Source organism: Pseudopodoces humilis, chromosome 2, assembly GCF_049639895.1.
Source record: "Pseudopodoces humilis isolate 2021_Gansu_Grassland_sample_001 chromosome 2, ASM4963989v1, whole genome shotgun sequence".
NCBI classification, from domain to species: domain Eukaryota; kingdom Metazoa; phylum Chordata; class Aves; order Passeriformes; family Paridae; genus Pseudopodoces; species Pseudopodoces humilis.
In genome coordinates, this window is record NC_142201.1 from 34,421,076 (window position 1) to 34,443,746 (window position 22,671).

At 37.5% G+C, this 22,671-nt stretch overlaps 1 protein-coding gene across 2 annotated transcripts; it reads left to right on the plus strand.

The window, feature by feature from the left end:
- Positions 1-1,614: 1,614 nt before the first annotated feature.
- Positions 1,615-22,624, plus strand: XG (Xg glycoprotein (Xg blood group)). Of its 2 annotated transcripts, XM_014263508.2 has the most exons (10): positions 1,615-1,951; positions 2,075-2,281; positions 11,909-11,950; positions 12,278-12,334; positions 16,120-16,155; positions 18,544-18,609; positions 19,508-19,555; positions 20,175-20,213; positions 20,488-20,607; positions 20,809-22,624. In XM_014263508.2, exons 2-10 carry the CDS (start codon positions 2,221-2,223, stop codon positions 20,823-20,825), a joined length of 486 nt encoding a protein of 161 aa, XP_014118983.1. In that variant the 5' UTR covers positions 1,615-1,951; positions 2,075-2,220; the 3' UTR covers positions 20,826-22,624. The 2 variants fall into 2 exon arrangements, with proteins under 2 accessions (XP_014118983.1, XP_087907723.1); XM_088051597.1 differs by lacking the exon at positions 1,615-1,951 and having other exon boundaries at positions 1,999-2,281.
- The last annotated feature ends 47 nt before the right edge of the window (positions 22,625-22,671 follow it).

A 22,671-nucleotide genomic window follows, 5' to 3' on the forward strand; every position in this document is an offset into this window, starting at 1 on the left:
CCTCCATTTGCCCTTCTAAAATATTGGGGTTTTCCTTAAAAGACAAGTAAAATATATAGGCAATTCATCCACCTTTTCAGATGGATCGTAGAGAGAACTTTGTTTTCTTTTACACAGGAAAAGATGGGTCAATGATTTTTCAAGTGCTAAAACTGTGATTTATGGTCAGGTATTAGCTCTTACATTTCTTTTTAGTATACAATATTTTTCACTTGTTATCTAGGGCAAGCTGTTTCATGTTTTTGACAGCACCTCTAGGTGCAGGAACTTAAGAAGTTCCTGTAACGCTCCCAAGAACAGGAGAGAGATAAGCATTCAATATATCCTGACTCCTACACTAGATCTGCTCCTTCCAGTGCCACCCACCTTCATATTGTTATTTATCTAGATAGAACAATAGCTGGCTTCAGAAGAACTGAACAAAATATGCATCATCTTCAAACTTCATCTGAGAATTTTCGATATCACAACGAAGTTGTATCAGCAGACAGGTGAGACAATGCATTTTGGGAAGACTTCAGTTGCAGGAACAACTGTTTTGAAGTAAAGCTACTGAACGTGTGTAAGCTGTTTGGACCTGCCTGGGACTAGTACCTAACCTTGCCAACATTCCTGTTCCCTTTGGGCAAATTCATCACTTGTATGGAGATCAGCACATGTGGGCCTGCTTTTGCCATTCTGGAAAAAAACAAACCAAACAACAACAGTGGCTTTATGGGATTGCTCATTTCATGGTACAATTCTTGTTTTAACTGTCTGAAAAAGTCACCTCTTCAGCCTAAATGTCCTTAACTGTTCTGAGACAGCAATTTGCCCTGACATGGGGAATGATTGTACCCAAATTAAACTTTAGAGCTTCTGTTAGTAGCTATAAACCAGACCTTTAAAAACCATTCTGTTTTTTCAAATTTCAGCAGGGGAGAGGGAGGGAGCTGACCTACTTGAATATCAAGCTTCTTGAGGATGTAGTATCACCAAGTTCTATCTGTCCATTTTATGTTGTTGCATCTGTTTTTTGTAGTTAGCATGAAAGCAGGAGTTCAGTTATACATTCTGGGTAACTCAACAGAAATGCAGCTGGGGGCAGCCTGTGCCCCACAGACTGAATCACCCAGAAACACCTCGAGTGCTCAGACTGGCCACTCATGGTGGCAGAGTCCTCAGCTATTTGCTGCCCTATGACAAAACAGCTCTGACAAAACCCCCTGCAGCTTCTCCCCCAAGCACAAGGGAGGATGCACACCAGTCACCCTGCTGCTGCTGGGCACTAGGGTGATGGCTGCAATCCAGTTCAAAGGACGAGACTGTAGGCACATGTGCTTGCTAGAGAGATGCACGAGATAACTATGATGCTATGACAAAACTGGATTTAAACCACATCAGTATTTAAAAGTTTGTCCATGTACAGATAGGTGCAAGTTTTTTTTCATTTTCCAAAGCTTTATACCATCACAGTCAGCAGGCATCTTTTGCCAGGTAGGATATGCATGAATATTTATATTTAAAATAAACAAACTAGATCAATAGAAACAATCATGATGGGCAATGTGGAGATAAGCATCCACTGGGGAGCGGAGCATGCTTCATTTCAGTAGTCCAACATCATATTTTAAATTTAATTTAATTTATCTTTAATTTGGTGGCCCGAGTAAGGGGTTAAGGCTGACAGGATTGCTTCTCTCAGCTGTTATTCCTGAGCCAAGAAACAAGAAGTGAAGTGCTGCTTTGAGGACAGAGTATGTCTGAGTGATTCTTTCAAGCACGCTTCAGAGAAAGACAGTCTTCTCTTACAAGGTACTTGAGCTCCCACAGCACCACACCCTACTTTGAAGGCTAGGATGTCAAACAGGTTGTCTTTCCCCTCTGGATAGGAGGTGGATCCAGAGTGTTTGGGCACCCTCCTCATTGGGTGCTGCCACTGCTTCCCCAGCTCTCTGTGCTTCCTGCCTGGGTAATAAATAAGTTTCTTGGAGCACAGGTGGTGCCTAATGTGCTGCTCACAGCTTAGCTCTAGCAGAGTTGCTTGCTTTTCTTACTTGCCTTGTACACAAAAAGGTTTCTCTCTCTCTTGCAGAGTTTGGGTGTGGTGGTGAGAAACCTCTTCGGAGAGAGCTGCTGATTCCAGGTGTCTCCCTCAAACCTTGGCACTGCAGCTGCAACATCTGCTATCATTGCTTGTAAAAAAACAACTGGTGCAATCGAAGCACTGAATAAAGGAGCATGGAGAAATTCAGAAGAATTTTTCTTTTGTGCCTTGGCTTCCTTCTAGTCTATGTAAGAGGTAAGTGACCTTTACCTTGGCTTATTTCAAAGGCTAGATTATTAAAAATGAAAAAAAAACCCAAAAAACAAAACAAGCCTAAGATCCCTACCCCTCAAAGGGATGCTTGTTTATTTGGAAATGCTTGCTAGAATTTTTTGGGTTTTTTGTAGCTGCTGTTTCATGAGAAGCATTCAGAAGTGTTTGTGTACTTCACCAGTTTCTAAAGAGGCACATGTCTCCAGGATGATTGTTCATAATAGCTATGCTGCTTAAAGTTTGTTCATTATAATTTTTTATTTTCTAGCTGGTGTTGCTTCCCTAAAATGATTCACAAGCTTAGGCTCGACTGTAAACTTCTTTAAATGGAAGCTGTAAAATGAGAGCTTCCAGGGGAACTTACAGTTTCCAAAGAGATCCTTAGTCAAATTATGATGGCATGTTTTAAAGCCTTTCTTGGTTATTTATATTTTGAAACCTGTGAGTTTTCTTGTAAAAACAAATTCTGATTCAGTTTAAAGGTGTTCATGCTTTTATATTGGTGCATATGCTTTAATAATTATAGACTAATAGTTTATTAACCTTAGTAAAAGTATTCCACACACAAACATACTTTTTCATGCAGGACTGAGAATTGAATACATTTTGTATATAATTTTTGAGTAATAAATAGCAAGAGGGAAAATGTAGCCTTTTCATACTGAGTCCTTTCACTATGTTCAAACGTAGTTTCTTTCAGCAAAATATTCTTCAAACTTTTCTTGAGGTCAAACCAGATAGACTTATCTTTGTGTGCATCAGCTATGTGGTGTACTTATAACCTTTTCCTTTTTGTATATTAGCAATTCTGCAGAAATTTTTAGTACAGTGTTGGCTGCAGGATGAAATCAATTGTTAATCACTAGTTCCAAAATAGCACCTTCTGCTGATCCCCCACCACCCCTTATTTAAACGAAGTCCCTAGGATATCTTGCAGTGATGGGCAGTGAAAAATACTTTCCTAACTTAGTTCAGTGGTTTGATTTTAACAAATGAGGAATTTTTTAGAGGTCTTCAGCAATTAGCATGGCATAGAAAGAGCTGAGCAGTAGGATTGTGCTAGCCTGCATGTTGTGTTGTAAGCAGTGATGATTCATGCAGTCTCTCACCTCTTGGCATGCAGACTTTCTTGTTCTGTAACTGTCATATGTTGAATAGTTCTGTTTAGACAATCTGAGCATGAGCAGGCCAATTTGCATATACTCTACCATTTTAATTACAAGGGTAGTCAGCCTAATCATTCTTCATTTATGCATGTGTTAATTTAGAGTCAGTTCAGGCTCTGCTTTGGGGGAGAAGTCGTTGCTGAATGTTGCTGTGGGCTTTGGGCACAGCCTTATGAATCTGGAAACTATTTAATCCATTTTGACAAGCAAACTTAATTATTGTAAGTCTGTGGCAACAGCCACAGGATTTTATCATCAAAGTATTTACTATGTTTCAGGGGATATTTACAAGAACCTCTTCTCAGTCCCAATCAAGACATGGTATGAGAAAGGCTTGGCAGTGCTGGTGAAAAGCTGGTCTAAGTTCTTATGAAAAGAATGTCTATGGCATGATTCACCCTTTTATAGGCAGCTTAATTATTTTCTAAATTGTAATCCTCTGTGATAGCATCTATAAAGTACTGGATCACCACACAGATGGCACCATTCCTCTGACCATCCAGCATTTCCTTTATGTCCAGCTATCTAGTTGGCTAGACTACCTTGATGGACACATCCCGACAGAAGCATAACAGAACCAAGAACCATATTGCACAAGGAAAGTGAAATCTGATGTAGTTCAGAAACATATATGCTCACTGCAGTATTCCATTTTTAGCTGCACTCTAGCTTTTGGAATTTTCAGATTTGGGTTGCATGAAGTCTCCTATGTATTTGAGCTTCAACAACTAATTGTCTATGAGGCTTTTAGCCCAATCAAAATGAAATAAACTTCACAGAAACCTCTTCCACTGAATTTCACAGTAACAGCCCTCATGAGTTCCTGCAGCTTGGCTGATTTCTAGTAATTCAGGTTTGGCTGTGTCTACACTGCCCATTTCAGGTGTGCTCAGATACAGCTCAGGTTGCTCCCTGGTAACTGAGATCATGCATCTCTTTGAAACATAGGTCCCATCTGAGCCACAAACCCGTGTGCACACCTGCAGTGGGGAAGCTGTACAACCTCTGGGCTCTCCCCTATGTGGACTTGGAAGGCAGCTGAGACTCTCACTCAGACCTGACTGCTCAGAATGCTCCTCAGGTTCCCAATGAGATACAATCTATATATCCATGGTCTTTAATGCTGACTGATAGATCACATGTTTAGCCAGTAACAAAGACAGTGCATATATCTGAGATGGTTTACATTTACTCCATCAGCTATTGAATGCTACATAAGTAAAAGGAGCAGCATTTATTGCTAGTCTGTAAGCCATGCACCTCTGTTCAAATAAGGCTTACAAAGTTTTTGACTCAAAATCAGTTGTAGTCTCAGTTAATCAGCTGTGCACTGTATGGGGAGAAAATTGTAGACCTGTTTGAATTTGAGACCCTATGTGACTTAGTTCTGTGAATAATGTAGTTTTGAGTTTAAAGAACAGGAGAGATAAGAGTCCTGTTTTTCTTCTACTGCTCCATGTATCTGCAGTCCTCAGTGAGGACTTCTGTGTGAGGTGTGTGGATGTGCAGAAACACTTACAGATTCAACACATTCTCTTTTGCTGCCTGACAAAAGTATGTCACTTCCAAGACCTGAACTGTGATTATCCATAGTCACATCGGTGTTATCAGCTAAGGGTGTGATTGCAGTTTGAAAAATCCACATACCTGAACTGGTTGAAACACTTAACAACAGCAGAACTCTTGCAACATCAGAGCTTGGGAAGAGAAAACAACTGGTGTAGTTACTCAGCTTCTCAGGTTCACTTTTCAAACATCACTGCCATGTTGCAAGCCTGGCAGCAGTGATCAGCCTGCTGGAGTGTGTATTGTTAACTTACTTGCACCATCAATTGCCAAACCATTTCCATCCCATTGAGGGTAATAAATAACAAATAAATGTCAGAATTCTTTCAGGATTATAAAACAATAAAAATAAACCTTTCTGTGGCATTTTGCGTCATAGTAGGAGGAGAGAGATACAGTTTGTTTTGATTAGAGTCTTTCTTCCTTCCTTTCCACAGGCTGACATCTATGAACATTGTGGGAAAACACTAAAATTATTTAAATCTGACCTGTAGTACAGTGTCTTCTGAGGGCAAACACACCATTCCAGCTGAAAGAATGGGCTTGGATGGATTATGAAAATATAACAGTCCCACTTCCACTGAATCAGCTTTGCCTGTTATCAGTAGATTTTTAATTCATGAAGAATTTATGTAAAAGTTAAATCACAGCAATATATTTTCAAAGGACAACAATGCTACAGAAAAAAATGAATGCAAATGCCAGAGTAGGCACTAAGATTAGCAGATAAATTGAAGTCCTTCCTTACATCCCTGGTTACACCAATGGTGAAGGAATCAGGGGCTAACCATATTGAAGGTCAAGAGCTATTTTGCATGCATTTTACCAGTGTACCTGGTGTGAAAGTGGGAAGAGGAACATTAAAACACACTCTGTGAGCAAGAGAAATAGCAAAGCCTGGCATCTCCCTGACTCTCTATATTATATTCAGTTCCCTCTGTTGTCTCCAGACTGCTCACTGGAGAAAGCAGGGATTAGCCAGCTAGTACTTAGGCAGAGAGTGGCCACTCCGAGAGCCCAACACGGCTGTTGCCTGTGCCACACTAAGGATTTCAGTAGGAATACTCATACAGGTCTCTTGTTCGAGTACAGTTCTCATGTAATGTGACCATCATTAAGCCCTCTGACCAAACATCATTAGCTCTCAGACCAAATAGCTGAAAAGGGCTGGCAGCTGCATGAAGCTGTAGTGACAGAGAGAAGCTTTGGATTAAGAGCCCACACCATGGGCTAAGCTCTTTTGCCTGATGACACAAAGCTGAAAATCTGAGTAAGGTGCACAGAAACATGCAGTTGTTCCTTCATGGGAGATCCCAATTCTCTTACTCTGCCTAGAATTTTACAGCACACACCATCTGCACTCACTCTGAAGCAAAATACAAAAAATTATATCTGTTTTGTTTTATATATGCAGGGCATATTAGATCATAAAGAACATCAGTTACCTTTGAACAGAAAGGCATGTATCACAGAACTAAAAGATTTTCTTCTGTGTTTGGTGAGATTATGTTGCACAGAGCTGAAGCAGTACTGACACTCCTTTATTAATGCATCTTACCGGCTGGTAATTATTTAAATCTGTTGTTGTATGAATAAACAAGCAAGTCCTTTTCATTTCCCTTGCATTTAAACTAAAACCAAAAGTGGCCTAGCAAAAAATATGAAGCCAATAATAAGGTCCACATGTTGTGGTCTGTATACTGGACCTTGGATCTTAATTATAGATTTTAAAGCATACTCATTTTCCACCCCAGCATTAAGGGGTTGTAATGGAAATTGTTGTTTATGAAACTAAAGGTCCTTAAAGGAAAAACAAGCTACAGTAACATCATCAGGACATATGGATTGTGACGCTATTACATGAAAGCCATAGTACCTGCTTATTGAGATTTTGTCCACAGTGTCCACTCTGGGGCGTAAACCTTTGTGTTCTCCCAGAAATGAGTAATTTCCTTTAAACAAACATAATTGCTTCCTGAATAAAGTTGGACCAATGCACGGGTATGTTCTAAGTCCCACACATGGGAAAATACATCCTATTTTCTCATTATGGAGAAAATAGGTTTCTTGATTGTATTACAATCAGAAATGGCCTGTGCAAAGAATAACTTACAATTTCATCTTTAAAAAAAAAAACATAAAATGAGTCTCATGAGTGATTTTGGTAACATATTGATCTCTTTTAGAAAACTTTTTTTTTTCATTTTTAAGTCACAGACTTCTTTCTCAGTCTCTGTCAGATTCATAATGTTTTAATCTCATTGTATTCATGTACACAATTCCTATTTAATTACATTGAAGAAATCATACTTGTTCAAGTCTTTAAATACTGTAAAATCAACTTATTCTTCCTTTCTATCTTGCTCAGAATTAGAAATTAGTTGCTTCTAATTTATTTGTCACACAGGTAATCTCATCCCAAACATATAACTACTAGCAATGCACCCAAAACCAATTAATTTAATCATGTTAATGACAAAATGATTTATCTAACACACATGTACATATATGCATTTAGGTGTGTGTCCAGAAACATGTATAAACACATACAAACACATTTTCTAATGGAATTTGGCTTCCTTATTAATACTAGGCTATGCTAATTAAAAATCTGAGACGTTAATTTTGTTTGTCAAATAATCCAATCCTCACTTAGAAATATTCATTGCTGCCTTATTTAAATCTGCATCATTTTAAGGGCCACAAGCTGTGTTCATATGGAGATTGAAAACTGCAGTGATGTCATGGCAGACTTTTGTCAGAAAACTTGACTGCTGTTGTCATGACAAACTGGTAACACTCACCTGCAGAATCCAGCCTTGTTCCTCATAAATTCAACTCAAAAGCTGTGGGACCTCAGACCCTTGTGATCAAGCAGAGTTAAAGTGTGGTGGATCCATTCAACATTTAGATAACAAATTAAACCATGGACAAAAGGTGCTGCTGTCTGCATTTTAGTGACTGGATATTTGGGTCACATTTTCAGAAAACTAATATTCAAAATTTGTGAACACTAAATGCAGTCATGCCTGAGGACAAGACTTACGAGCATTTTTCTCAAATTCTCTGTTATGAATCATTGAGGACCACCCACAAAAACCTTTATTACAGTCATTTTATGTCTTTGTCAAAACAGAGATACTCCCAGAAGAAAGGTTAGAAGTAATGCCAAGAACTAGCTGAAAAGCAGTAATAGCAGAGATAACTCTGAAATACCACCTGCACAAAACTTAAAACAAACAAACAACAAAGCTAACAGCAAAAAACAAAAAACCCCAGCCAATTAAAAATAAACCAGTGGAACAAAGCTCTTTTTGCCTCAGTAAAATTTCTTTCATTCTCATTATCATCAGTAGATTCCCAACTCCTTCTATTATGGAAGCTAATCAAAAAAAAAAAAAAAAAGTGGAGAATTAATTTATTTCAGCCTGTTTGTTCTGTGGATAGCTTCACTAATTCATTTCCATTGTCATTTATTTCAAAGTTCTCTGAAGTGACTGCAGCTCCTACTGAGAGCTGTTTTTTGAGACTTTAATATGGTTTGGTGTGGATAAAGTCTGAGCTGTTCAGCTATTTAACCATTATCCTCCTTAAATAAGATTCTTAAAAATGTCTAGGTACAGTCTGTGTACCTAGTGAGGAATGGAAATGAGCATTTAAAATTCTGCTCCACAGAATCCTACTCCTTGTGGTCATTTGATGTTATTATCAGAGGAAGCTGACATCTAAGTCCAAGCAGTCTTTTGGTTTATTGCAGTATAATTTACCATGCTGCACAAACTGCCCATCTGTCAAAGTTTATGTTCACATAGTCAAAGAGATTCCTGTCTTGCTCCCAGGCAGTCATTCTGTATTGGTGTCCTTTTTTTTTATTGCTTGATTTATTATCAGAAATAATTTTTGAAAAAATCCATCTGAATAATTCCTGCAAGAGATTTTCAGTCTTCTTTTTTCTCTTCTTAAAATTTCTGTAGCTTTCTTCTGCTTCTCCCTTGAAGTCTCAAAACATCTTTTGCCTTTCATACCGTTTTCATAACAGAACAGACATGCAGTAGGAGAGGGAAATGTTTGCATTGTCCAGAAGAAAGGCAGTAATGTAAATTACTGTAATGGTTACTGTAATGTAAAATAATGGTTTCAGTCTGTGGTTTTGCTTTAGTTCTCATGCAATTGAAAGCATTTGCATCATCTTGCTTGAATTTCATAATCTGATTAGATTCCACCTTCTATTTTTATTTTTCCCTAACTTCAAATAAATATTCTACCTGAAATTTTTCCACAGTATTTCTTCCTTCACAAGATGATTTTGGCACATTCTCTTTACAGCATTAAGACCTCAGTATTTGCTTTCCATATTGTTAGTTCCTGCATGTCATGCCCTGTAACAAAGAAGCTGGTTTGGTCAACAGCATTTTGGTATTACAAAATTTTTTTTCATGACTCATTTTCTCATTATGGCTACAAAATTTATTCCTGATGATTCACTAAAACAAGAAATGGTTTTAGCCATTGATGCTGGTGGTATCCTGAGGCAATGGGGTTCAGTTCAGACAGCCTCCTCCAGTACTCAGGATGCTGATCAAAAATGAGGATTTTACCAGAGGACAAAATCAAAGGACTGTCAAGCTTAAGTTTCTTGTATTTCTGGCACTGAAGAAATGCTTCAGAAAAAAGATAATTTGACCATATAAGCCAAGGCAATGCCAGGATGTCTACCTGTGCATAGCATGTCTGCATCAAGATCAAAGGGTTCCATGGCCGGGGTGACAGCCCATGGGCAGAGGCTCAGGGCCAGCAAGGGCTGGTGGTGCACTCAGGGCTCAAGCAGAAAGTATCTTCTGATGAGACAACTTGTTTAATTTACATATTTATATATTCAATGGATTCATATTAAAAAAACCCAACTTGTCAGTGTCTTAGATTATGGCTTTAATAATGGCTTTAAATTGAAAGAGAATAGTTTTAAACTACATATTAGGAAGACTTGTTTTTTACTGTGAGTGTGATGAGTCACTGGAAGGGGTTGTCCAGAGTTGTGGATACCCCATCCCTGGAGATGTTCAGGGTTGAGTAGGTCGCTGAACAATCTGGTCTAGTGGAAGGTGTCCCTGGCTGTGGCAGAGAGTGTCGGAAATAGATGGTCTCTAAGATCCTTTCCAACACAAACCATTCTGTGATTCTATGATTCCATGAATATTGTTCACCTGAAGACCCAATCAAGTTACTGAAATTGGCAATGTTGGGTGAAGGGCCTGGGCAGAGGAGGGAGAGGTGGCCAGACAAGGCAACATTGCAAGAACAAATCAAATAATAAAGAGATAACATGCCACTCTGATAACATTTCTGGGAAAGTCTTATGCTGTTACCTGTTTTTACTCACCAAACATAGTCCTCTTAATATTTTATTGGGACAATTTTGTTATAGAAGCCATTCCTACTTTGTATTCCAGCCTTGTTTTATCTCTTAATCAGACCCCATCTATAATTAAGTTCACAGACTTACATTAAAATCCTCATGGGAATGAAAACATTTCTACTTTGTGTTCCCGATCTGACTGTTATTTGAGGCTCACACAGTGTTTCACCACTGATAATTAATCTTTCTAGAAGCTCTTTAACACAAGCAAGAGCTATTATTCAGGAACAGTGATTAATGAGAAGAATGCCATGAAGATGTACAGGACCTGTCAAGATGAAGGAGCTGAGCTGAACCTTGAGCACTGCTGTGCTGACAAACCTCTGGCAGCCTCTTTCTGTTCCTCAGCTTCTGCACTTCAACAGTGATGCCTTTCTTGCTGTGAAGTGTTCAAGACTTGCCAAGAAAAACTCCTCAATGAACAGTTTGGTATTAAGCCTTTTAAAAGGGATGATAGACATATATAGCTCAAGTGCAGCTTGAGGCTTACTTGGTAGAGCACAGTAATGCATTTCTGTTTAGGGAAGTCACAGCATGTCATAATTTTTGTGGGTTTGTGTAGGCTGATCTTATATTTGGAATGCAAACACAAGGATGATGCATCACCCTGGATGAAAACTATTGGATACATATTCTGCGAATGTGTTTCATGAAGCCTGTATATTACAAGGAAAGTGGCAGATTGTAGAGCTGAAAGTAAAACTCACATGAATAACTGAGTGTGTTCAGTTCAAAGTCATCTATTTCACTTTATACATTAAAAATATTTTTCAGTTTTCTTTGCCTGCTAACTTCAAAACTACAGATGCTAATTACTCTGCTGTGACATTTAAAGACGTTGTTGTAACCTAACAGAGAAAAGGAAGAATTTTTTTCCCTTTTCTGATTTTTTAATTTATGGAGGAAACTAAATTAGGTAAACACATCTTGATAAGTTTTACTTGTGGCCCATGTTACAGTAAGATTTAAAAAAACAAAGTTGATTTGTTTTGCAAGTGATCACAAGGCAGGCTTGACAGTAAATCTTCTTGCTAAGCTGAGCCAGTAAAATAATAATGAAGATATTAAAAATTCTCACCTAATGATTTTGGTTCACAAGTACTCTGCTGAATGCTACTTTCAGCTGTCTCCTGGCAATAAACCTGTGCCCTCTAACTGGCAACCTGTTTTTCTTCAAAGGGGTGTTCGCACAGCAGGTGAATATGATAACATGAGAGAGCAGCTTCTCTTTGGCCTACCTGAACAAATAACTTCCTTGAGTTAACTGAGCTCCTCTCACAGTCATTCGGGACTGTGCTGCACAGTGATGACAACTGACAGCTTGTTCTGAGCCTGCTGCTTTTTGGATGGGTTTTTCTTTTGCCTCTTACTGATGTAAGAGGCTCTGTGCAGAGCCCTCAGGTCTGGAAGTCTTGAAAATCTTCCTGCTGACTTAAGTATCTTCTGTCACATTTCTTCTAGGTCAACGTGATTTTGATTTAGCTGATGCCCTTGATCACCCTGGTATGTAAGTCTTCTATCCTTATTTTACTATGACATTTACATCTAATAATAAGTCTTTTTCCTTGAGGAATGGAATATGAAGTGGCTACTACTTGTGTTAAAGATACACAGAACTGGAGAATGCTAGATTTCAGTGTTTCTATCGTGAAATTAAAATCTTTAAAACAAACAAACAAAAAAAATTGTTTTGAAAACATATTCCTTCATTTTTGGCTTCTGCTGTGACACATAAAGATTTATTGAAAGTATCTCTCTACATTTGCAGATAGCTGCTTTTGTTAAAGTTGAAGCTGTTAATGTTTATTGGCATGTCATTGTGCTCAACAGATGACATAATTACCAGGAAGCCTACAGTGATCAGAAGACCGACAAGACCTGTGTTCAGTGAGTAATAAATATTGGGGCATAAAACTGATTCTGTATATGTAAGAAACTTTCACATGAGATTCTTTATCATATTTTCTGCTATGCTTTACCTGAGATAATGTGTGAATAACAGCTGTCTTCTTAAAGTAAAATAAGTGCTCTTTTGACAATTACCAATTACATGTCTTTACTGCTTCCAGTAAGGCGCTCAAGCATGGGTGGCAAGTGATAGTGTTTTATTTCCTGAAGACCTTCTTCACACTTTTCTAGATTGTTCTGAACTCCCTGAGAGTATAACAGTGGGTAGCTGCCGCTAAAAATGGCTAACGGTTCCTCTACTTTTTTTTCCTTATTATCTTTACTTTTTGTATATTTATTCATGACACTTGATAACAGAGTTGGAAAAGAATCCAAATTTCTATTCTTTCTTCTTACTGTGTATTTGATCCATATTATCTAGTATTGATTGCTACAACCACCTCTGTCAGAAAGGAAAAAAGTTTCTGAACAGTGGAAAGCTGTAGTCCTGAGAATGCCAAACAACGAATTCCAATGAACACTTGTTAATTTTGAAAAAATTCAAATTCCAAACAAGAGCAAAATTTCATTTGTGATGGAACAATTTAGGACAACACAGATTTTTATTTTTTTTTTCAACTAAACTACACTGGATAACTTTCTGTCTATCAAACAAAATGCTTGGCAGATGCTGTATTTTAAAAAAAACAAAACACCAAAAAAACAAAACAAAAAAAAACCCCCACAAACAATAACTTTAGGTCTTTTTCTGGACAGACTTTGCTATAAGATTTTAGGTGCATGAAAGTCGTGACACTTTCCACACAATTCTTTGGTGCCCTCTTTGAACAAACGGGGCAGTATTTTGTGAAAGTGGTAGCCATTATATATTTTAATGGCTGCATTCTTCCTTCCCACTTCATTTGTGAAAATTTTTGTCTGGCCTAAATTAGAAATATCTGTCTTTTTAAAAATATGGCACCAAATGTGGATTTGTTCCCATCCTAATGTAAACATTTCAAGTTATTTGAACTGTGCCCTAAAATACTTTATCCTTGGTCATGTTTAAAGGTAGCTTAGGGTGTCAATATCTGCACTGAAGCTGCCTCAGTCAGATGAAAGGAATTTTTATTATTACAGACTCCTAAATATGTTATAGATATGATCAGATGAATATCTGCCCTAACCAAATCCACTAATTTTTGGGCAGGAAGAACTCCATGTTTTTCAGACTATTTCAGAGTTTCCTTCAGTTCTACAGAGGACTGCAGAGAGTTTAAAAAAGCAATTAACACTTATTAAAAACCCAATCCCACAGTGTTACAAATCAATTATTGGATTTGGAAAGTGCAGGAAGATGGTACAAAAGTATGTTTTAGCATCTGTTTAATGTTTCATCTTAACTTCTGCTATGTCTCATTCAGAAGTGAGGCTCACTGAGATTTTTGTTCAGCTGAGGCCAGTTACAGGCAATGTCCACTGGGCATCCCATGCACCTCTGCCTGAGTTGAAGCTCTCCTGTAGGCACCTCCCTTGTGTAGCAAAATTCATTACAAAATTTAATGGAAGGTAATGTTTATTTACAAAATCTCGAATTGTTTCTGCATTCTGTTTAATTCAGCCATATCCTCACACCTACATGCTCGTGAGCACCAAGATGTGTGTGCTTAGGTGGTCTGGTGAGCATTGGTGCAATATGAGACAAAGCTTGCCACCTACTGAGCTCTTATCCTGTCTCTGTTCTTCTTCTCGTTCAGAAATGACAAGTAGAATCCACAGACCTTTTATATCCTTTAGGAGTAATCAGATATTATAGAGAGGTCCTTTGTCTCATAATATTTCTCACTCCAGTGTCTCTGGACGTTTGGTCAGGTTGCTTCCCACTATCTTTTTTTTTCATTTGTTTGGAGTACACAGGCTACGTGCACAGACTTATTTTCTGTGTGGATGATCAGAAAAGCAGTGATATGCTGTAACCTTTGGTGTTAAAATGCCTTTCTGCTTTTCCTCTGCTGATAAGTCATCTGTGCTGTCATCAGAGCACAGGCCTGCTGGTTTTGACAGAAACAACACATTCCTCAGTTTTACTGCTGGGTACAGTGACCTTTATTGTTTATTCTTTTAACACTTTGCTGTTTTTTCTGGTCCCAGTACACACATGCATTTCCATTTTTATGTCATTCATATCAACCTTAGCATTTCTGCAACAGGTCTCTACATGAACCCTCCAGAGCAGAACTTGCATTTTACCCGACTTCTTCATCTCAATAATAAATTGAGTCCAGTTTTCAATTTATTGCTTCTTACAGTGTTAATATTTGACAGGTAAAGGTATTTTTTAAATGAAACTCTGCTGGGCAGACACAGGGAGGATCTACACCTGACAAGAACAAACCAAGTCATGTATTATGAATTTATTTTCCTGCCAGATTTCCTGGTGACATCAAAGCATTTCTGAGTTGTTACCCAAATGAGACTAGATACTAAGCAAAAGCAGCTTCCCACTCCTCCTAGGTATGAAGAACAGAAGAAAGCAGATTTCTGCATAGTGACATTCCTGTGTTTCAGGAATTCTGACACATATATAATGAAAAAAATTGTTTCACTGAGAGTCTGTCTAATATTCTGTGGCAACAAGCACTGTTACCAAAATTTACATAGGTTTTGCTATCCCTTTTCTTTTGATTCACTGTGTCACTCCACACATATAACCATCAAGAAAGAGATTTTTGGAGTTACAGCATTCATCTAAAGTATTTCTTTCAGAACACATCATCATTCCATACACACCTTAAAATACCACCCACATACTCGTCTCCACACCTGTGTGTCAGAAACAGAGCCCCTGTTTACGCATCTGCAGCTCATGGACAAATTGTTTATTGCATGGAATGATTCCATCCCAGGTACAGCGAGACACGTGTATGGTGCTGGGTAATGGTCACAGCCTGTTGGTTTACTGGGTAACTTTCACATACAGACATTTAAATCTATTTAAAAAACTTTACAGCTCAGGCAAATAAAATCAGAGTGTCTCCCAATCTCAGACAGGAGTATATGATTGCCTGAAGCAAGGGGTCACCATGACCCTTACATAAATTAGTTGATTCAATCTCTCCCTGAGTAGGTTTATTGCTCCCTAGGATTTGTTTTTGAAATGGGTATTCAGTGTTACATAAATTAGTTGATTCAGTCTCTCCCTGAGTAAGTTTATTGCTCCCTAGGATTTGTTTTTGAAATGGGTATTCAGTGCTACATAAATTAGTTGATTCAATCTCTCCCCAGGTAGGTTTATTGCTCCCTAGTATTTGTTTTTGAAATGGGAATTCAGTTTTTGCAGTTCAATAAAGTACACTTAAGCCAAACATACATATACCAATTTTAACCACAGATATAAATGTTAATAATTAAGTATATTTTAAGAATGGGTACAGTTACATATTTTAACATAACTAATTTTATTTTTTTTTACTTACAAATATATTAAAGAGGTATTGATCTTTATTCAACAGTAAGATATATTTTGATATCATTTAAAACAGAAAAAAAACTTTTTGGTATTTTGAGTAGAAAATACTGTGGTATTTGTCAGTGTGTGGGTAGATGTTAGAGTCTATTAGAGCTTTCAAGAAAAGTGTGATGAGTTATTTGAATCTGTGGCACTGACTTGAAAAAGGTGCTTGTCAAACATACAGTTGTACACATTCTAATGAAAATAACATTTCATTTCCTTCAATAATTGTTTGTAACTCACTTTTCTACATCTTCCTCCTATTCATTTTTAGACAATGATCTGAATTTGGGAGATGCTCTTGGTGGGGGTGAGTACTCCCTTGTTTTCTTGAATACAAGGGGATTTTTTACTTTCATAGTCATTTTCTGACCTCTTCCTAATCTTTAAAAAGTGATTTCAATACTGCAGGAGGTGCTATGGTCATGAGCATTATTACAACTCATGTAGATGCAGCCCTTCTGCCTGAGGCCGTCATGCAGAGTGGGGACAGCACCTGGTCCCAGCTACCTTTGAGAGCTTCCAGCTGCCCTACCTTGCATGAACTCAAGTTAGCTGGGGCTTGATCTACCATGGCAGAGCACCCCAGGCATGGCTGGGGAGAGCAAACATGGCCCAGTTGTAGCTCTGCTGATGGCAAATGAGAAATTCAGGAAGGAATGTTTCAGAGATGAGCACTGGTAAATACAGCTTTAGCTTGAAGCAGTCAAGCTGTTGTAACATGCTGTTAATTTCCAGATATTCCCATAACACCCAGACCTGACCTCAGCAGTATTCACACTACTCTATTGAGCAGCGCAGACATGAAATCCTTGACGCTGGGAATTTGTACAACAAATTTTATTTAGGGTATTTAGAGATATACCAAGGATGTAAAGTACTCTAGAAAGGTTCTTGAATACTGCAGTTACCCGAAGTGCAATTAGTATTGAATCAAAGCCTAAAATTCTACTTTAATCACAGCCTTAAATTCACTTTTAATCACAAAAGAAAAATTGCTTCTCAGCCAATTGCACAGACCCTCTGAACTAGCTGCAGTGATCTGATTTACTCACATTTCAGTCTCAAGAGAATGGGTGAACACTTTAATATTGGGAGGATTTTTCCCATTTCCAAGTTCCCCTGTATCACTTCATGCCTTTGTTTGAATGACATAGTAGTCCACATTTTACCAAGCTGAATCTAATTTTGTTAATAATTGCCATGTTTATATTTTCATGTACTCTTCCCTGTAAAAATTCTTCCATTTCTGCAAGCTTTTATTGAGTACTCTAATGAGATTAAAGATATTGACTAAAATATTAATTAATAGCTTAAGTATCTTAACGAAACCAAATATTTTCATTCCAAGGGGAGAACTGTATTTCCATTGTTTTTTATTTCTTTGTTCCATTTTCAGTTCAGTTTCTTAACTGACCTTCATACATGGTATAATCAGGTTAAAGTTATGTATCTTGTTATCAGTACTTCTGAAGACATTTTTTCACCAGCTGTGCCACACAATATGTCTTCTTATGCTTAGAGAAGACTAAGTGCAGCATCATGATAGAAATTAAATGTGGGATTGGTGGTTTTCTGCTTGTGTGCCACAGTGAGTCTTAGTTTATTACATGGAGAGCTGGAACAGAACAAGTCCTTCCTCTACTGAATACAATTAATTGGGCAAAGTGATTCAGCAAAGCTTTATGACTCTACCTATAACCCATTGGCTGTAGGCTAAACTCACTTGAAATTAAGCATACACCAAAATAATTTTCTGGATCAGAACCTAAATGATGCTCAGAAACAGAAACACTGTATTTAGCAGCTAGGCAAGAAGAAAACATAGTCATAGGGCAACTGGCATGTTTGAAAGGTGAAAGGAGGGAGAGGGAAATTGCTATTTATTTCTGTGACCTAATTTTGATCAGTGCAGAGTTAGATTCACTGTCTGGCTATGAGAATAGTGAAATATGTGGTTGAATTTGTTGAGAAACGGATGGCAAGAGAAGACCGACTCTATACATGCAGAGCAGCAACCCATGATATTAAATTTGTCAAGCTTTGACCTGAGTGAGCTCTTCAGCATTATATATGCAGTTTGGAAACTATTTTTAATCATCAGACCTCCTGCTCTATCCAATTCATCTCTTGCTAATCCTTTGTCAAGAAATTAAGGCTAAATGCTAGCACAAAGTCCTAAACAACAGCAAAGCTGAAGTCTGATTTCATTTTGCACAGTTTAAGAGCAGAAAATCCATTATGCATTAGATAAATTCAGCATCCATTAGATGAAACTAATCTGCAGGCCTCATAAATACCTGCTGATGGCAATGAGATAACCTGTTGCCTCCTGTTCAAACTAGAACATCAGCTTTCTGTTAGCTTTAAATAACTGCACCACTGACACCCACAGTGGCACATTGCACCTCCCAGCTGTCACCTTTAAACAATGTTAGCACTTGCCAGATACACATGAAATATTTTCCCTCAATGTTTTTTTTGTGAATCGTTCTCTTCTTTTGAAACTATTCCCTGTTCACTTCCAAGTCAGTTTTTGTAGCTAGCTATTTGTTGATATAGCGCTTAAATCTTCTTAACTACTGACCAGGTGCTTTTCTTAATTCATGGCAGGAAAAATTAGAAATTGGTATAAATGTTTTTATTTACAGTTCCCAGTTTTGCCTATTAATCATCTAACAATATTAATTATTAATAGGTGACATCTCAAGAAAACCTTTATACCCACCTCTTCCACCACGCCCAGGAACTTACGGTAATTCTGGTAAGACTACTTCCTCTTAAGAAAATGTAGTGCTATGAGCTATCTATGAGCTACTCAGAGCAGACATTTTAAATATTTTAATCTCTTATTTCTCTAGTAATAGCTTTCATCATCCTTTCCCTACATATTGCTTTTGTAGTCACTGTTTCTGACCCAGAGTTGAGAAAGCTTTTTTCTAAATGTTAGTGTTGATACCACAAAGTTTTTCTGTCTGTTCAAAATGTGAGACACTGCATCTTAAGTGGCATGAGACTAACATTTAATCTTGTTTGCATTTTCATTTTGGGCATGTATACACTGAACTATGCAAAGGTTCAAATTTGACATCTAGCCACAGGGCAAGGATAAACCTGTGTTCAAATCAGTTTGAGATGTGCATCTGAGGTGGCCCTGGGACATACAGCAGATGGGGCTGGGCAGCCTGTATTGCATTTGGGTTTGGTTACAGACACTTGCTTAAATGAAGTAAATGTGGCATATCTATTCTGTCTCTCACCCTGTACCTATACTTTGGGCATGGCTGTAGTGGTGAGCTGTGGACAGGTCTTTCAGGAGTCTTTCCTGGAAAGGACCCACCAACTCTGCTTTGTGGATCACTGGGACTCCAGATCTCCATATTACATAAGGATTTGTGTTACAGAGAGTCCAAGCCCACATATCCCACAAGTGCCCAAAACAGACACAGAATACATAGACACCAATAATGTCAGTACTTCAGCTTTCAGGTAAATTTTGGTAGGTGGCTGTTCAGTGTAAGACATGTGACCCATCCATCATGTCGGTCCTGGGATTTCAAAGGTCCCTCACCTCTCCCTAGAGCACTACAAAAGGAGTGGACAAGGGAGGTGAAGGGGCTACCATTGTAGATAATTTTGCAACTGGAATCTTTATCTTGCAGGAGGTTTTGATGACTCAGATCTCCTTGATGGAAAGCCTTTACCACCAGGTAACATTTGCCTATTTCCCTTGCAACGTGTTCCTAGCACCTGTAAACTGGAGCTGGTTGATTTTGCTTTAGTGATAATCTGTTTGTCTTTGAAGGTATAGGACCAGACTCTGCTATTTTTATTTAGGTTAGCTATCCTCCATGAAAAAACATGGTTTTGAGCCTGAGTATTCCAATACATTTTTTAGCATTCTAGCATATGCCAGAAGCCTGTGGGTTTTTATCTCTTTGAATTCAGCAAGTCCAAAAGCAAGGGGCATGCTGAAGTAGATGGACCAAGACTACAATCTTGATGTAAACTACTGATAAATGATCTGATTGTCTGATAGTAGAGAAGAGATAGAGTACACTGGCCTCCCTGTGAAATCAGCTTGATGTAGCCTGTTACACATGGTCCTTCTATTAGATGATAACATTTTTCCCAAAAAGGAAGCGTCAAGAGGATGAACAGTTATTCCTCTGCCAGCCATCAGTGGGGAGTGGAAGGGGAACTCCTCTCTTGTAGACTTGTTGGGCCACCCCTTTTGCCCTTTGTATGTCACACTTTGCTGAGTAAATACCTAGTTCTCAAAACGGGATGACAAATTTTTCTTTGATGAAACTTCACCCTCTGTTCCAGGAGAAGAAGAGCATCATTTCAATCATGGAGGGAACACAGGTATAGTAAATAATTTACATTATTCTACAATTGATTTCTGATCTTTATGAAATATTAAAACAATGATAAAGTAGCATATATAATAAACTAGGCTTTAAGACATAATCTTCACATCAGCTGTAATAAAACACAATTTCTATTCATCTCCCTAATTCTATAGTTTCACCAAACTATTTTCATAATTTGGTAAAGCCACACTTTAGTAGACAATATACTTGAGACAAACCATTCGAGTGCCTCTGAAAAAAAACCCATTCTCTTTCTTTTTTCACAGATTCGGGTCTAATAGCTGGAGTTACATCTCCTGTAATTTCTGCTTTTGTAATACTGGTTGTTGGATCAATAGCAGCCTACAGCGCCTACAAGAATAAGAAACTTTGTTTCAAACCACGTGGTAAGGCCCAAAGAGTTTTCCACTGATATAGTGCTGAAGTAGATGGGAATTTGACAAACACTTGTCTCTGCCACCACAGAGGTGCCTGACAGCTGTGGCTCTCTGTGTGGAAACCAGCCTGGGTGGCCCAGATCAGCCTCAGAAAAGCTGGCAAAGAACACCCACAGTGGAAATACTGAATGTTCAATTTTCATTTTTCAGGTGGGGCTACTGTGTAAACCACTGCAAGAAGAGTTCCTGTCTGATCACAGGCTCCTTTAGTTGGTGACATTCTACATTGCCATTCTGACAGAAGAAAATCTTCCTCTAATGACCGTTTTCTGGAGACATTGTAATCCTGCTCTCTCTAACCTGATGTCACTTTTGCACCTTGAGTTTTATGTCATCAAAGATATGCTTAAAACATCCAGGGATTGTATTGAACTTTCTGACCTGCGTTCATAAGGGCTGGATACAGATTTTGACTCAGAACTTATCTTAAGTACAAAGAAATCAAGTTTGATTTAAGCTAAAAATTGAAAGATTTGGGTTTGTGAGGATTTGAGTCACCAAATAATTTTTTTTTCTGTTTTCAAAATTAGCAAAAAAAATTAATTCTTCTGATAGAATTGGGATAAGGACTTTGCTATTTCCTTTCATGCTTGTTGGGTTTCTCCAGTATATTTCTGTAATGTTTACTACGTTTAAAGAAAAATTGTAGTTGTCAAAAGGATTAAAAATTTGAATGCATTTACTTTGTATTTATGTCTAAACACTGGCAAAGTGAAAGGAATTGTAGCTAGAAAATTCCTTCTTAATTTTATAATAAATAATAAAAAAGATTATGTATATTGACAAACCACTGTTTGAAATACAATAGAGAGAAAGACATGCTAATTTTATTTATTTATTTATTTGATAATTACTGAAATAGTAGTTGGCTCTTCTCAGGAACTAGAATTTCACTTAAGTTTAATTTCTCTTCTTGAAAACTTAGGCCTGACTCTAGGAACCTTTGAAGGCATTAATTTAGCAAGATTTTTTTTTAAAAAAAAAAAACATATTATTCCTAACTTCTGAAGAGGGAAAATTGGTACAAAACTTTTTCTGTTTCATTTAGAATGAGTGTGTGATGCTTCAGCCTCTAAAATCTAAGTCATAATGACTTTTAAACTTCATACTATGTGGAGATGTGGTTGACATAGTTTTTCTAGCTAGACTGTTTCATGTCTTTCCCTCATTCCTGACTGACTTTGCTATGCTAACAATGTAGACAAACCTATCACAAAAACTGACACTTTTCCTGTCTCTCTATCTTCATTTAGCTAACTGGATCAAAAAAACAGCAAGTGAATGAAATACAGATGAAAGCTGGCAAAGCTAGCAGTTTACTGACATAATTCTGCAACACAACCATTTTAGCTAACTTTTTGAAGCATAAGGAAATTGGTGTGGTTTTATCTTCATTTTATAGCAGAGCATGGTTTTTGTTAGCGCAATTCCATTTAAATGAAGATGAATGTGATTTTGTGTTTATTACATCACTGAGAGGAAGACATATACTAAAAAATACTTTTTCATAAAATAAAATACTATTTATCTAAATTGTATTTTAAATGGATATATATCAGTTGCTTGCTTAGATGCCACTTTTTTTTTTTTTTTCTTCTGATCCTGGAAGAAATGATGACGTACATCAGTTTAAACATAGAAACATCTTGACAACATGCAAACAAACATACAACAAAAAACGTACAAACAACCTTTGTGGCTATCACTTTCAACTTATGAATGAAAAAATATTTTTAATATGGTTTTCAAGAACATTTAATGTTTCTTTTAAAATATTAATTTTCCATGTTAATAGTTAATCCAGATTGACATATATTTATTCAGATAGACATGAAGATTTGATTAATGAAATCAAACAGCAAGTGTTTTGCTGTTACAACTTCAGTTGTTTGTTCAACCATGAAAATATATATTTTGCTTCTTTCTCTTCAATATTTTCAATAAACACCTACAGTGTTTTATCTAAGATATGACCCAAGTTTTGTTTGTTTTGTTTGCTACCTTCTGTGACAT